The sequence below is a fragment of the Chrysemys picta genome, chromosome 5 (assembly GCF_011386835.1).
Source record: "Chrysemys picta bellii isolate R12L10 chromosome 5, ASM1138683v2, whole genome shotgun sequence".
Taxonomy (NCBI): Eukaryota; Metazoa; Chordata; order Testudines; family Emydidae; genus Chrysemys; species Chrysemys picta.
The window spans coordinates 120,391,731-120,409,697 of NC_088795.1; the positions used below are offsets into that span (position 1 = coordinate 120,391,731).

Sequence of the window (17,967 nt, forward strand, 5' to 3'; positions counted from 1 at the left end):
CTGGAAGTGATATATTCAGGAGCCTTTCCAGGACTAAGCGGGACTGCCTCCTCATAGTAGCCTTCAGGAAGGGATGATGTTGGTAGAGGTGGAGGCCCATTATCTGGTGGCTAAATGAAGAAAGAAATTAATGAGATCAAAAGCCCAACAGATCACTGACCAATAAAATGCACCGAAGATGTCTGCTAATGTTTACTGCTAATTATGGAAACGTTACCAATGTTAGCAATGCCAACTAATTCTCTTGTGACTTTTTGTAATGTCAATTATACATAAAAGCAACGCTCAGGAAAGGTGAAGTAGTCATGCTTCTTTATACAACAGAGGTTGTGGAGAGTAGCAGCTTTTGGAAAGAAAATAGGTCCAAGTTTCAAGCTCCCCACGGGTAGTTATAATAAAATAATAGGTTAGTGGTTGAGATTAACAAAGCAGCAGAAGGAATTTAGCCACACCATCTTCCATATCCTGGTGATATGTTCTGAAGCCACAAAGGGCACAAATCGGTCCCCATTGCTCATGTCGAGTCGTACCTTACTCTGTAAATACTACAAGTGTATTCCAGCAGGACAACATGCAGACTAAAGTATTACTTAGCATCATCAGAGTAGCAGAACTAGGATGAAGGATGGAAACTACATTAAAAAATACTCTTACTATGTAAATATTAAGAGGTGAAAAACGTTTTGCAGTCTAACACCTTGAAAGGAAGCCTTTTTTTTAATTTAAGAACTGTAAACCTGGGATCCTACAATGGAATCCATGCAGCTGGACTCTATCCTTGCATGGAATCTCCATTCAAAGATTCTTCTGTGCAGACAATTGTACAAGATCAGGGCGGAGGATGCTAACAGTGTGCTGTTCTACAGAGACACAAATGTTCATGTTGTAAAAGGACATAAATATACCCTCCACTAACAACGCACAGACCATTTTAATACCAAATTCACTGGATTGGAAGAGACCTTTGGTGGATCACGTAGTTCATAGTTCAGTGATCAGTTAGTTCTTCAGTTACATTACATTTCTGAATGAATGAGTTAATCCAAATAACTTTATGCAGAGCTTTCTGAGAGGTGACAATATAATAGTTCAGAAAATCGACACTTACTGATAAAAAATATTTCACATACCAGATCAAATTTTAAAATACTGGCTTTCTAAATACAAATCTGTTTTGAGTTTTAAACACTAGTTGCTGATAGGCTGATACAGTAACAAGGTAAATTTTAGTACTGCATGATTTATACCATATCAGATTACTGTCATATTTCTTTGACAAGTAGGAAAACAACCATATTTTATAGATTTCACTCATGTTTGTTGTAAGATCTTAATCCTACAGTTTCACACTGAAGGGAATTTTTATACCTCCTTTCAATACCATAGGTTTATTGTATGGTATGTTATATCTTTTTCTCCCTCTACACCTTATCTCTGGATAATCTCATCTGCAAACACAAATTCAACTACCATGTAGATGCTCAGAACTCACAGACCTACCTCTCTATTCCAGACCTGTCTCCTTTTGACAAAACAAATATCTTGTCCTGTCTCCCTGACATCTCCTTAAAGATATCTAGCGCCAATCAGGCTCAACGTGGCTCAAACAGAGCTCTTAATCTCTTCTCTCCCTCCCAAGTCCTCCCTGCTACCTCCTCTCCCAATCACTAGGGACAACACCACCATCCCACCTGTCACAGAGGTCTGTAACCTGGGTATCATCCCTCCCTTCAGGTCCTCAAATTCACGCTATGTCTAAATTTTACTGATTCTTTCTGCATAACATCGCCCTATGCATTTGCACAAGAGAGCAAATGGGTGCTAGCTATGAGCTACCTGAATTGCCGGACACCGCACAGTGTGGAGAGCAGCCTCTGTGGGGCTGGTATTGCCCCCTTACACACAAGTGGACAGAACTTTGTTCTGCTGAGCCAGGGAAGAGGGGGGAGTAATCTCCTTATGGTTTATATCAGTTGCAGATTACTTCCCTTTGGAGCAAGGGGCGAAACTAAGTAATGAATTGTGACTCTTAGGGTCAGTTTGCTCCCTGGTCTGCTCTTGGATGTATGCCTCCCCTTGCCCAGGCAGACTTTAATGTCCCAGTCTAGCCTTAAACTATTTTCCCAGTGTGTGTGTGAGATCATATGTATATGTATGAACTTCCTATTATTAAACCAATTCATCTAGGAAATATTGGTCTAGAGAGTCATGCATATTTTGATGCAGCATAGACACAAGGCTTCTAAGCTATCTTTTATTCAGCAATAAATAAGAGATTCCAATAGAGATATGAAAATGCTTGTTTTTAGTCTAAATGTTATTCGAAAAGAAAGTGGGGAAAAAAAGAAGGGAAATGAAACACAAATGGTGCTTGTCTGAATTCGACCCCTTTAGAACACTGGTTACTTCACACAGCTGGAGCGGGTAAACATGTGCAGCCAATGTCAACACAGATGGAATCCATTTCTGAATTAACTGGGACCTGGTTTCTGAAATGTATTTTGCAGTGCTTGCCATACACAAAGTTTTAAAAACAATGAAAACCCCCCAGCATACTGGCTTTTGAAAGAGGCACAATTAGTAGAAACAACTGAAGGCACTTTTCAAAAATGTCCACTGTAAAGAATGTTTTCTGATTAAAGTGAGACAGCTTGCTTTTGTCTTTTTTTTTTAAGCAGAAACATAGACCACATTCGAAGTCTGTACTATAAACCCCTGTGTTTTCTATGAGATCTGGCACTCCTAATGCTCTGTACAGCAAATCAAAAATGTATGAATCTACAGGCAGACATTCTGACGTTATTGATATTTATAATTATTTTTTTTTAATAAAAAACATGTTATTTGCTAGTTGCATTGTTGAAACCTTTCAATTCACTATAAAGTTGTAAATTTTTCTGGCAACTTTTCAAGAGCAGAACTGACATGGAATGCATCAAAACAGAACATCTGATTTCAATAAAACTTTATTAATTCATCTGCAAATGACAAACATCCCCAAATGCAACTAGCTTGATTAGATAAGATGATTATGTCTGATGAAAATCAGGTAACCCTGCACAACTAGACAAATTGCTCCTATTTTTTTTACTTTTCAATCTGGCATGTATCTTCTAATATTTAAATTAGTATTATGTTACTAGCCTAGAATGAAGTGCATCCTGACAACCTGACTACCCGGGGTCATTAAAGAAGCTATTGCACTTTCTATAAGAGTAGCTATGATACCTCTATGTCCTTGCTAAATTTCTATTTTGTTCTAGCCAAACACTACAGATTAAGTAGTTACATTCTCACCTGGCTAGAGTATTCTTCATTTCCTATCTGTAGCAAATGGCATGGGACTTGGAGGGACTACAAATTATTGTCACTGAGACTCTAGTGCAAGGATGTGAGGATGAGATACTGACCAAGCAAGTCACGACTAGTGGCAGATACCAATTAAGCACTACTGCTAAGTGTAACGAAAGAGGTACCAGGGCTCAAGCAATTTGGTGTCAGGGCTCAAGCAATTTTTTTACATTCATAGCTGATGTAGCAAGCCCAAAAGTGCTGGGGCTAGGAACTGCCAAGCCTAGAGGTGCCAGGGCTCAGCTCTGGAAAGTCCTGGCACAAATTAAGCACTGCCTAGCAGGGCATACTTCCCAGACTACAACACATATACCTGTGGAACAGGACACACAGTCTATCAGAATACCTTCAAATCTCAGATGAGAGGCTCCAGGCATTCTAACACAGCACCAAACAGCGCTGGGTACTACATGCAGTTTCAAAAAAATGCAAGGTCATACTCCAGGGTTGGCCAGATTGCAAGGAGCAAATGCCACAGGAGTTTACCCACTACTACCACATGAATCATCAGCTGTACATGCAAGACAGGATTTTGTTTAAAGGAGACAAAGCAGTAAATCCAGCAGAGTTAAGAGCTGACATAATGAGATGGATACACGCTTCACACCTGGGGACAGAGGTTTATATGAGATGAAACATGGAATGTATCTAATGGCCAGGCATGAATGCCCAACAGAGTATGGAACTGTGGGAGGTGTGCAAAGAGTATAGTGACTAGCAACAGATGGAGACTCTATAGCTTCATGAAATCCCACCCAACCCTGGGAAAAGACTGGCCCAGACCTGATCACTTTTAATGACAGGAACCACATGGTAACAGTAGACTTCTCCAATTTCTGAGAAGTGATCTCTCCAGAGGACACTCAGGTAAGGACTGTGATTAGAAAATTAAAGTTGCATCTTGCAAGGTATGGCATACTTGGCATGCTATGCTCAGACAGTAGGTGACAGTACACTGCACCAGAATTCAAACAAACAATTCAGCGCCAAATGGGAATTTGAGCACAACGTATCTTCCTCTAGATACCCAAAAAGGAATGAGAAGACGGAGTTGGCAATAAAGACAGCCAAGAGACTGATGGCAAAGGCAAAACAGATAGGAAGGGATCCCTCCCTGACAATGTTGGGTAAATGCAATACACCCTCCCCAGAGACCGGATAGTAACCCAATACAGAAGATATGTCTACATTACAATCAGGAGGAGCGCCTATTGCAGCACCATGAATCTCACAAAGCAAAAAACTTGGAGAGGGGAGCACCAGTTGCAGGAGGCACCAGGAAGTCAGTCTGTGTGCACGTGGTTAGAATACTAGCTGCAGCATCTCTGTAGATAGTTGTCTTAATAAAGAGCCAGTTTAGATTTACAAGCATGGAGTCCTTTCATGTTATCATCCAACATCCAGTACATATACACTATCCTAAACCCTTGTGCAGTATTTCTTTGCATTGCTGAACAAATTCTTCTTGCATCATACCTAAAACCATTATAAATACTATATGGTGGGTTAAGGAGGATAGCAAATTAAAAAAAAAATTAAGCTGTGGTTTTAGAACTTTAAGTTAATACCACAAACCTCAGAAAGCAAAGAATTCCACATCAGTGGGGCAACCCAAGCAAATAAATCATAATATTTGGAAGTGACAAATGGTAAGCCTCTAACAGCATTGAACTGAGCTCAATTCCAGCTGATTGTTTTATGCAACGGCACTGCTGCCCTGGGACAGAACCTACAGATGCACCTAAACTTTTGCTGTAACATCTGTCAGACAGGCTTGAATTTGAGATATTTATTAAATAAAATTTGCAAAACTCAAGTACAGTACACACCACTTAAATGACAAAAGGCAGGCAAGAGTTACACCCGAACTCCATGGCAGAGTGACAGAAGAAATGTGGAATTAATTTACCTCAGAGATTCAAAAGTAAAAAGAATGAAAAAAATAAAATTTCTGTTTTATTTAGGATTAATAATGAAAGATTAATACATATCCACTTGGAGGTGACACTAAGACAACTGGAAATACACAAAAAGAAGAACAGGAGGACTTGTGGCACCTTAGAGACTAACAAATTTATTAGAGCATAAGCTTTCGTGGACTACAGCCCACTTCTTCGGATGTATATAGAATGGAACATATATTGAGGAGATATATATACACACATACAGAGAGCATAAACAGGTGGGAGTTGTCTTACCACATAAACAGGTGACAACTCCCACCTGTTTATGCTCTCTGTATGTGTGTATATATATCTCCTCAATATATGTTCCATTCTATATACATCCGAAGAAGTGGGCTGTAGTCCACGAAAGCTTATGCTCTAATAAATTTGTTAGTCTCTAAGGTGCCACAAGTCCTCCTGTTCTTCTTTTTGCGGATACAGACTAACACGGCTGCTACTCCGAAACCTGGAAATACACAGATGAAGAACCCAGAAAATAAAGAAAAGGCAGAACAAATTTGTATATAACATCAATAAGAATTGGCGTATGTACCAAAAAGGTTCAGATGCAGAGAGAAGCGCAATGGGCCTTAATCAGAATTCTGGCAAATACCTCAATATTAATCCCAGGAAGATGTATTTAAATTATAGTCTGTGTGAAAGTACCAGTCAGACGTGATTACTGAATTTTTTTATTGTAACTGTGCTAGGCACTTCCCACTGCAGATGAAAGACACTTCCCTCCTGAAGGAGCTTACAAGATATTTATGCACATGACATGATGAGGGGTTAAGACAAGAAACAGCAGACACAGGGAGAAGAAGAGAGGATGGACAGGGCAATGCCAATTAAATTATGCCATTACTCTGTGAAGGTTAGTCCACAGCATGATGTAGTGAAGAGTTTTCTTTTAAAAACTGAAACAAAACAGGAGGAGGAGAATTTGGGTAGGATTTTCACAAGTGGTCAGCATTGTCCTAACTGTTCTCCCACTGAAATCAACAGGAGTTATATCATTGACTTCAATGGGAGCAGAGTTAGGCCAATGATGAGCACTTTGGAAAATTTCACCTTTAAGTTTAAGCAAATTTAAAGGAGGAAACCAGCTCAGGAATGGTATTGCATGGATGGGGAAGACAGGGCAATAAGAAACTGGCAAAATGATGAAACCTGACCGTAGTACATGAGAGCACAATACCCTAAAGCAGTGGATCTCAACCAAGGGAACGTGTACCCCTGGGGGTATGCAGAGGTCTTCAATGGGGTACGTCAACTCATCTAGATATTTGCCTAGTTTTACAACAGGCTACATGAAAAGCACCAGCGAAGGCTGTACAAACTAAAATTTCATACAGACAATGACTTGTTTATACTGCTGTACATACTATATCAGTGTTTCTCAACCCAGGGGTCACACTTTATTTTATAATTATATGGTAAAAATGAGAAAGTAAGCTTTTTTCAGTAAGAGGGTGCTCTGACACTTTTGTATTTTTATGTCTGATTTTGTAAGCAAGTAGTTTTTAAATAAGGTGAAACTTGGGGGTACGCAAGACAAATCAGCCTCCTGAAAGGGGAACAGCAGTTTGAAAAGATTGAGACCATTGCTCTAGAAAAGCAAAGGCAGCAACAAGCAAAATAATACTCTTATAGTCCAGTGGGTCGAAGTTCACCAACAGATCTAATATGATTAGAAGAGATGACATTCCGCTTCATTTAGACAGACAGTTAGGTCACTATATGCCTTTAGTAGAGCACTTTGAGTCCACTGTAAACCCTAACTGTAGTGGATTGAGCAAATGGCTGAACTGTAGAAAAAGCCAATCCAAGACTATATGCCCTTGCAGGCCAGAGATGAAGAAAGCTTTGAAATAGGATTCAATTTATGTTATTCTTCATAAAAGGGTGTTCTAGAAGTCTCAGAATTAGATCACTTAATCAAATATATCCCTATGATGCTAGATACAAATACAAAATAAAGAATAATAAATAAAATACATAATAATAATAATACCCAAGACCAATTCAAATATCAGGGAAAACATAGGAATGACAAAGGAAACAGAATTCTGAAGGACAAAATAGCCAGAAGAAAGGACCCAAACTGTAGGCATCCAAAGTTTGAATTTTTTTAACTTCATTTACTTAAGCAAACGCCTCCCCAGATGATCTCTGGATCCAGAGACGCAGAACCAGTTACACATGCACATTTAAGAAAGACAAAGGCAACCATGGCTAGAAGGGGGAACATTTTCAAAGAACCGGACAACCATCTTCAGTTGAGGAAGGCTGTCCTCCAGTCACTGGAACGTACACAGGTTTGGGTTCCTTCCAGAGTCTTCACTGCAATGGGATACTCAAGATTAGCTGCAAGAATACCAATAGCTGCAAGAATCAGCCTTTCCCAGGTCTAGATGGTCAAGATGCTGCACCCCATCCTGACAAATGTTATCCTGGTCATGGCGAGCCATGGAATTGCCACCTCCAATCTTGAGCACTGCAACATACCGTGAGGTCAGTGGCAGAACCAGGGATAGAATCCAGCTCTGACTCCCAGCCCTGTGCTTTAAACACAAGACCACCCTGCCTCAGCATTTGAGCAGCTAGCTGTTGTTATTACATATTTATAAGTCTGAGTTATATTGTCAACTGTTTGGGGCAGGGACATCAACATTTACATGGCTCCAAAGTGTTTGCACTTTGTAAATAATAACTGTTTAACATTGTCCTCTGAGCGTCGCACATATTTTGTAGAAACTCATAATCTGTAAGTCAACCTTCTACATTTAACTTATTTTAACTTTGATATTTGCAAAAAAAGATTTTATAAAAAAATCATACCAGTTGTAGGCTAGAAACGTAGTCTTTTAAATATTACCATTTATGAACTAATAATCTGATTTGAAACCAACAACTGAATGCAGATTTGTATTCATTGGAATATATATATTCAATCTACTCGGGCACAGAAGTCTAAGGCCAGAAGGAGCCACCAGAACACCTAATCCTACTGTCTGTATATCACAGGCCACCAACACCACCCAGTACCTGCACACTAAACCCAACAACCAAAATTAGATCTTCCTGTATAATATTTGGACCCTCCTCTGCATTGATAACTCCCAACTTTGTATTATCACCAAATTTCATTAGCACATTCCTTTGTACTAAAGCCATTAACAAAAACATTGAATAAGATTGGTCCGAAGACCAACCTTTGAGGAATTCCATTAGTAACCTCCTTCTAGTCTGATAATCCACCTTTCAGTACAACCCATTGCCTTTCTCCCCTTTAGCCAGTTCTTTATTCATCTTACAATTCTTGTAATGAGCCCCATCTCCCCTAATTTAACTAATCATTTCCTAATAATTAAGTTAAAATATATCAGATCTATTGCACTTACCTTTTTTAAAAAATCAGTTATTTTCTCAAAGAAGGAAATCAGGTTAGTCTGGCATGATCTACCTTTGGTAAACCAATGTTGCATTATATCCCCTTTACCATTTACTTCCATTAATTTAATTATTCTTTCCTCCATGAAACACCAGCATGTCCTTGGCTGTAGCCTTAAAAGTAATAAGCTGCCAACAGAATCTACAGTACTAAAAATCTTGCATTATTGTTAATCATGGAAGATGCTATTCAAGGTCCTTTTAAACTGATATCACTAGTCAGCTTTTAACCATACTCAAATGGCTTTAATCAATGAACTTGTATTGAATTTACACAATTTGACCTTTTAATAGAAGGGGGGGAAAGCGAATTTCCAACATTTTTCTGAAAGGAAAAAATATGTAACAATGTCATAGAACTCTATTTTTATAAGGAAGACCAGAAAGTAATGAGTAATATTAAATTCTAGAAGAAGTCTTGAGATAAAATAAAGACACAATTTCCTCTTTAATATTCAAGAAGTGTATTTTTCTTATATCATAATCCTATCACCGTGTTTCAAAAAGAACCCAGGGAGTTGGCATACTTGGTGTTTACAGAGTGATTCATGTAATTTGCAACATCTCACTTTAAAAAAATCCTTTTGATTTCACTACGGATTTTCTTCTCCAAGGGCACCAGCTCCTTTTGACATTTTCTAATAAAAGTCTGTGAGCATACCTGACAGACAGCAAGAGAAAAAGAGGCTGTCAAACTGATTCCCAACAATAGGACGCCCATTTATGTGGAACACTCCTACAGAGTAAGTATGTACGTATGTGGGGAAGTGTAGGGCATAGAATTGACCGACTCTTTTGATTTATGCCTATAGGGAGTCTGGCACATTGCTGGACACTTGTTGTGGTTAAATAGTTATTAGACTGTCAGCGTACCAGAAAAAACAAAAATATGCATGCATTTTACTGTGGAAATAATGCAAAGTAACTGTGTGTGCTGTTGGGACTTTTTTTTTTTTTTTGACTGCACAGAGCATTATCTCTGAAATCATTGACAGTCAGATGAACTATGACAACCTAATGAATGGAAGTTGTATGTGTTCTGTCCCTGTCATGCTGTGGGTAATTTATGCTAGTCTTCCTCAGGAATATCTGAACAGCAGGACCTACAGGATATTATATCATTGCTTCACTGGAAAGGGTATTTTTAAAGCTGCTTGATGATGCCACAGTGGTGGGATCCTAGGTGATAAACCAGCAGCAGTTGAGCAGGACATGGAGCATCGGCTCCTTTGTTACTCTAAACCCGTGAGCAAGCACCATTTTTGCAGTGTCACAGCAACAGCATCTTCTACAAGAGAACTAGTACCCATTTAACAATAGGGAAAATGTACACCGAGACATACTCAAATACTCAGGCTAGAAAGGAAAGTTACTTACCTTTTAATAACTAGAGTTCTTCAAGATGTGTGGTCACTATAGGTACGCTTGCACTCCATGCGCCCAAGACTGGAAATTCTTTATTAGCAGTGCCCGTTAATCCATGCCTGCATCCTGTGCCTCCTCGAGCTCCGAACTGAGGGCATAAGGGGTAGCGCAGACTGACCAGATATCCAGTTCCTACTCTACCTTGAATAAAGGGAGGATCCAGGCAGAGGGGAAGAATGCAGGTTGTGAATACCCTTATGAACGACATCTTGAAGAACTCCAGTTACTGTAAGGTAAGTAACTGTACTTTCTTCTTTGAGTGCCAGTCCCTATGGGTATCTACCGTCAGTGACTCACAAGCTGTACTCACTGATGAGGAAGGACGCATGCTGAACCACAGATTGAAGCACTGTGGTGCTGAAGTATGCATCAAGTAAAGAAGCCTGGACCAAGTCACAGTGTCTGGTAAAGGTGTGCAATGAGCTCCATGTTGCCACTCTACAGATTTCCTCTAGAGGTATACTTTGGAGACAAGCTACTGAGATAGTGTGTGCTCTAGTAGAGTGGAACCTTACACGCTGAGGAGAAGAGTCTTCCATCTGTTCATAAGTTGGATACAAGATCCATTTCAAAAGTCTTTGCAATTGAATTGCTTCCCTTTCATCTGCTCAGTGAATGAGATGAACAATCTCAGGGATTTTCTAAAGGGCTTAGTCCTGTACAGGTAGAAAGTCAGAGTTCCATGAATGCCCAGGGAATATAGCTTCCTGTCCTCTCTGGAAACATGAGGTTCCTGATAAAACACTAGCACATGAATGGTCTGATTCAGGTGGAATTCAGAGGGAACCTTTGTGATGAACTTGGGAAATAACTTTAGGGTCACTTTGCCCTTATGAGATATGCCGCAAGAGCTGCAAATTCCCCTACTCTCCAAATGGAAATGACTACTTTAAGGAAGGCCACTTTCATGGTAAGATGGAGAAGTGAGCAGGAAGCCAAGGGCTCAAATGGCAAATTCGTAAATGCTAACAGCACCAGGTTGAAATCCTAACTAGGAGTTGGTGCTGACACAGGAGGGAAGGTTCTGAATAAGGACTTTCAGAAATCTCATGATTATAGGGTGTCTGAACATCGAGAAGCTATCAATACTGTATGAAGCCAAGCTTAGAGGCAACTATGGTGGAGCCTTGAGAAGGGTTCTACATGTGTGCAGACGGCCATGAGGCCTAGAAGAACTAGGCAGGAACAGGTTGTCATCTGGACTTATTTGGAGTCGGTCAATGACATTCCTTATTGCAAGGAACCTATCTTGAGGTAAATTGGCTTTGGCGGTTTTCAACTCCAGGTTCGCTCCACCAAATTCTATAACCTGTGTTGGGATTAAAGTGGACTTTTCTAAGTTTACTCAAAGTCCTAAGGATTGTAGGAATCTTAGGAGGGAGTGTGCCAATGACTGGACTTCCAGGACCTAATTGGGGATTAGGTCCTGCTTTGAGCAGGGGGTTGGACTAGATGACCTCCTGAGGTCCCTTCCAACTCTATGATTCTATGAATGACCTGTAAGTAGCCAGTTGTTGAGGTAAGGTAACATCAAGGCTGCCCTGATGATGAAGGTGCGCTGCTACCATGGTAAGTGCCTTCATGAACACTCCTGGGGCCATCGAGTAAGCCGAAAGGAAGGACTCTGTATTGATAATGTTCTAGGCTCACTGTAAAGCACAGAAATGTCCTGTGGGCTATGTGGATGTCTATATGAAAAGAGGTATCCTTCAAACTGAAAGCTGCAAACCAGTCATCTTCCTTAAGGAAGGGGATTATTGAGACCAGAGTTGTCATCCTGAATCTCGAACAATGTATGAAGATATTTAATTATCTGAGATCTAAAATGGGCATCCATCTGCCCTGTTGTTGGGAAATGAGAAAATATCTCAAATAGAAACCCTTCCCCTAGGATTTTATGGCTCCTAGTCAAAGAAGGAAGTCCAATGAGAGGGGATCCCTGAAGAGGGATTGGAAAGGGGGATTGGAAGAAGGGATTGACAGGAATTCTGTTGCGTAGCCCATGGAGTTAATCTCCAGGACCCATCTATCCATAGAGATACATTGACACATTGGGAGGAGGCGGAACAGGCACTCACTGAAGAGAGTAGAGGTGTCTGATTCACAGGGTGTTCTGTCTGTTATGGTGACCCCTATGCCATTTTGTGGGTAGTTTGTAACTCCACTGATGAAAAAAGGGCTGAGAAGTGGGACTCTGCCTATTAGGAAGTTAAGAGTTAAGAGTATTTCCTCTGGGGGGCCGGGGTATAAATCCCACAGGAATGGAGGGTAGCTGGGGAATCCTTAAGTGTGTGCAACAATTTGTTCATTTTTTCATTGAACCTTCTCCCTTGAAGGGGAGGCCTGGATTTACTTTGGAAACCCTATGGAGTGACGCCAAGAAGCCTGCCTCATGATTGGAGTGGGAGGCAGGGTCTGCTGCATTGTCCAGTAATGCTTGAAGAGATGACTGGGCTATGAGTTTCCCTTCATCCAGGAGAGCTTGGAACTGAGGTCTTAGCTCCTCAGGAAGCTTGTTAGTTAACTCAGAAAGTTTGGAGAAATTAATAAAATCATATTTTGAAATCAAGCCTGGTAATTTGCGATCTTGGATTGTTGATTGACACAAGAGGAACTCTTTCCCCCCACTACAGGTCCAGTTTTTTAGAGTCCTTAGCAGAGAGAGTAGCCTGCTGCACTCAGTAATGGCCTGCACCATGAACACATTCGGTATTGGGTGGGAAAATAGATATTCCATCCCTTCAGATGGAATAAAGTAAACTTTCTCTTTTGGAAGCTGGGTTGCAGGTGGCTGGGATGTGCCAGTCTTTGCCAGTTCCAGAACTGTTGATGGGAAGTGCCACTCTGATAGGGCCTGTAGTCTGGAGAATGTTCAGAAGTTTGTGAACTTCCTCTGGAGGAATCTGTAAAGACCCTGCCTTTCTGAGAAGTTCCTGAAATTGTTTAAAATCATCTGGCAGTGATGGTGAAGCAAGCTCCACTGCCTCATCAGGGAATGAGGAGGGAAGAACTACTGGTGGATTGGGCAATTTGTTCTTCCTCCTCATAGAGGTTCCTGAGGGGATTGAGGTTCTTCAAACAAGGCCTGCTATAAAAGGGAGAGTGCAGAGAAGGAAATGGAGGCAGAAAGGCCTGGGATAGCAAGGTGGCAACAGCCCTGCACCAGGCTGACTTTGCGAACACTGCCAAGAGACTGAAAGAGACTACAAGCCCAAAAAGAGAAGGGCTGACAGGCTTAATTGAAGGTGAGGGTCCAAGAACTGACCGGATTGACAGCAAACTAAGGAGGGGCAGTCAGGAAAAGCTGAGACCCCTCGAGAGACCACCCCAAGAGGCTGTGACAGAGGCCAACCTCTTCTTAGAGTATTTAGATGGGGACATCCCAGTTTTTTTGAGGGTGTTTTCTCTTACTCTCATCACGCCCATGTCTATCTGAGTCTTTAGTCTTAGGCTCAAATGATCCAGGACCATGAAGCACCAAATCTGAAGGGGCACTAACAGGTGGATCTCGCCAACGTACAGGGGGGTCAGAGTACCCTGCACTGGGCTGTGGTCACACAGAGAGCTCCATCAGATGATTCCTAGAGCAAAACTTGTGAGACTGTCATGTACAAGTAGGGAACGAATTATAAATCTCACACTTAGATGGGATATGAAACTCCCCAAGGCAATAGAGACAAGAGATGTGGGGGTCACTAACCGGGAAAACCTGGGCACTGGCCACATGGGGTTGAAAGATGGGGATCTTGGGCATAAAATAGATGCCCCAAACGGTGCCTGGGAGAAACCCCCTAAACCCCAGAATGAATGAACTAGCTAACTAAGAACAGCAACTATGTGCAAAAAAACCCCTGGAAGATGCAGGTGCAGACACTGTCGGATTTCCACCTCAGACAGAAAATGGTGGAAGGAATCATGCTACCCCCTTGAAAAGTTATTCTTCAGCTCAGCAGATTCTGCCTTGCTGGCCCACAAAAAAGGTCACTAGTGCCAATGGAGCCATATAGACAGGTTAAATAAAGGGAGATGTTGTGCTGACAAAGCTGAGGGTACGTCTACATTTGAGCTGGGAGCCATGATTCCCAGCTCACGTAAATGTACCTGTGCTAGCTCTGCTCAAGCTATCCCCTAAAAATAGCAGTGCAGAGTGGGCGGTCACTCAGGCTAGCTGCCCTGAGTAGATCCCACCCAACTCCCTGGTGAGTACTCAGGTGGCTAGCCCAAGCTGCCACCCATGCTGCTGTGCACATGATGCTATTTTTTGGTGTTAGCTTGAGCACAGATGGTGCGGGAATCACATCTCCCAGCTCAAATGTAGATGTGCCCTGAGTGAGTGAGCCTGCCTGGCCGGGAGTGCATAGTGTGGAGTGGAGGGGAGCAGTCACGGGTGAGGAAGGACCTGGATGGTGTTGTGAATGCATTGCTTTGTTAGAGGACCTGCCAATGCTAGGGTCAGCTCTGTTTCAGGGGTTTAAAGATGAGATCCAGAGCCCACTGAAATCGATAGGAATCTTTCTATTGACCTCAATGGGTTTTACATCAAGCCTTTGGTGGGTTAGTATAAAAGTGGTTCTGGAGACTCGGGCTCAAATCTTAACCTTATGTCTCAAGGACCAAAGAGCATCAGCCTCTGTCAGCATCAGCAACACCCAACAGAACTGAGAAGAGGGGCTGGGAGAATCCATCACCATCACGCTAGAAAAAAAACGGAGTGCTCTGAGCCTTCACTTAGTGAAAGAGCTCAAGAGAGGCAGACGGAATCTGACTCAGGCAGCACTGCCCCAGACTCAGGAGAGAGGTGAGCAATACTACTTGTAGGTCAGAGAGGGGAAGAAATCTTCAAGCTCCTCTTTACCATACTAAAGGGGTGGAAGGAAGAAAAATAATAAAAACATACAGTAAAATAACAGTGTAACGGGGAAATGTTTGTGTGAGAAAATAAACAGCCAAAGCTGTTTGCAAAGCTCTATCTTCTACCTTCTTTCGTCAAATCATTTTGATCTGTTTGAAACATGAGAGCTTCAGTTAGGATGCTGCGGGCTCATGGGACAGCACTGGAGGTGGGTCCCTCCCACCACCACTTTTTCCCTCTTCACCCCAGCCAAGCACGCTAGGAAGTACTCCAGTGGTTGGATCAGTAGTGGAAGGGCTAAGTTAAGAAAAGACCAGGCATACAAAACACTATAATTTTGCAATATTCCTCGATCCTTAATTGAAGGTCTCCAATTCCACAGACTGACTGGGCACTCACAAGCATCCCTTTCTTGTTGCAGTGGGAATCCGTTCTGTTTAGAATTTTCAGTCATAGGCCCATTGGCTCTAACTGGCTCAATTTCAAAGTCAGTTCCTACAATATCTTCCAGCAATAATTTTGTTACTTCAGAATTCAAAAGAATTTAATTGCTGCAGAAATTGTCGACATATTGGGCCCTATTTATAGTTCACCCCCATACAGCTTCCTTAGTTTTAACTATATTCCTTAGTTTTAACTATATTTATACATTGGTGTAAGGGAGATGAGAATCAGGCAAATTTCTTTTGAACCAACAGTTTCTGCAGCCAATTTACTGAATGGAGCCTACATAAATACTAGAAAATAAAGAATTACCGTATATACTCGTTCATTAGCCCGTTCGTTTATAAGCTGACCCTGCAAAATGGATAGGTAAAAATAGCAAAAACTGTATATGACCCTTTCATAAGCCGACCCTATATTTCAGGGGTTGGAAAACTTTGGCTCCCGGCCCGTCAGGGTAAGCCGCTGGCGGGTCGGGACGTTTTGTTTACTTGGAGCATCTGCAGGCATGGAGCTCCTCAGCTCCCGGTGGCTGCAGTTCACCGTTCCCAGCCAATGGGAACTGCGGGAAGCGGTGCGGGCCGAGGGATGTGCTGGCCGCCGCTTCCTGTCACCCCCATTGGCCTGGAGCGGCGAACCTCGGCCAGTGGAAGCCGCGATTGGCTGAACCTGCGAACATGGCAGGTAAACAAACTAGCCTGGCCCGCCAGGGTCCTTACCCTGGCAGGCTGCGGGCCAAAGGTTGCCGATCCCTGTATTAGATATTCAATTCAATGATTCCATAGAGTTTAAGATCATCAAATTTTGGTGTAGACCCGTTTATAAGCCGAACCCCACTCTTTGATGCGTCACTTTTTAACCAAAAATATTCGGCTTATGAATGAGTATATACGGTAAGTTGGCTTAATTTTATGGAATTAGCTCTTGAAGGCTACATCTTCAAAAATTTGCAGGCATGTGCATATTTTTTTTGTGATTTTCTTGTATCTCAATAATTTCCACTGGATTTTATGTTATGCACTTCTTGTATGTTTTATTATCAAACACTATAACCATGGAATAGATTCTCCAGATTCCAATGCATATTAACGTGCACTTTTGCATTCACTCAAATCTATTACATAATAATTCTATATAGTTATCTGCAAAGAATATTAGCACACATTTTTGCTGAGTATTGTCAGATTTTATATATAAATTAGTTATATGGATATCACTAGCATAAATATTCCTGGTTTATGAACATCCACAGTTATATTAGATAGGATTTTTTAAAATTTTGTTTCAAGACATAAGCCAAAACACCAACAGCGGTTAGGAAGAAACTACTCCTATGATCAGGTTATTCCAAAACTGCCCGCTATGGGGATTCTTGCACCTTCCTCTGAAGCATTTAATACTGTCCGCCGCCTCAAGATGAATAATGGAGAATAATAGCACATTGGTCTGATGCATTAAATCACTAGATGTAACTGTAAACAAAAATGTCAATCTGGTAATTTAAAAAGAGATGAAAAAAACATGCTAGGGTCATCCAGTCCGTCTCTCACACCTTGGGAATACTGAATTCTGCATTGCAAGCTAAACATAGATACTTTTATAAAAAGTACATCTCCTCAGAGGGGACTTATCTAATACCATTCTGTAGGAAGTTGATCAGAAATAATAAGAAGCAGCACAATTTATCAATAATTAATCCTCTCTAATATCAGGGCTAAAGTTGTCAAAACAGTCCAAAGCAATTCTTTGCAGATTCACTGCTAGGAACCTACTTCCATTATTTTCTTCTAAGCTATTGTCAAGTCAATAATAAAGAATGACTAAAACTTGTTTATAATTAGGTCACTTTTCAGTAAAACAGCTGCTTCCAGATGGACGATTTTCAATACAGATCTCAGTCCAGCTCTCATATTTTCTATAAACATAGCTGGAAACTTAAAATTTTACTCTTTCAGAGAATGTCCTGCTCTAGAAAGTGAACTATATTGGACAGCATTAAAGTCCTTTCTTCCCCTGAAAGCCAGTTTGATTTTTCAGACTCTGGACCTGTATTTTGTTAATTATATATTGCAAAAAGAAAAGTATCATCCTGTTGAGCTATCCTGAGGAAAATGAGAGTAGCTTTCTTTTAATTATTTGTGTTAATGGTTATCACAACAATAGTAAGTAAATATTTTCTAAGGGCTGAATGTACAGTTAAATTAACACATACCAGCCACTGCTGAGGTATCTCTGGTAGAGGCATCTGAGGTGGGGCAGGCAAACTAGGCAAACTATTGGAAACTTCTTGTTTCTGTACACGTTCTTTTATTTCAAAACCTGCAGGAAAAAAATGCATGACATATAAGACAGTAAACCAAAGTATTAAGATGGGACACTGCTCCACTATATCTATTTACTATTCACATAATCTGTTAATTCTCCATTTCAAAGAACTTCTGAAACATTTTTACCTGCACGTTTGTTTTTAGAATCCAAAAATTTAGCAACAAAGGT

The 17,967-nt window shown here is 41.1% G+C and overlaps 1 protein-coding gene across 5 annotated transcripts in view; it reads right to left on the reverse strand.

Moving 5' to 3' along the window:
• Positions 1–17,967, reverse strand: part of AFAP1 (actin filament associated protein 1) — a 175,006-nt gene that overhangs the window by 70,778 nt on the left and 86,261 nt on the right. For all 5 annotated transcript variants that reach the window (XM_005300759.5, XM_005300755.5, XM_065597100.1 and 2 more), the window contains 2 exons: positions 17,684–17,790; positions 2–110 (listed from right to left, as the gene is read on the reverse strand). In XM_005300759.5, coding sequence (XP_005300816.2) covers positions 2–110; positions 17,684–17,790 — 216 coding nt within the window. The remainder of the gene's footprint in view (position 1; positions 111–17,683; positions 17,791–17,967) is intronic.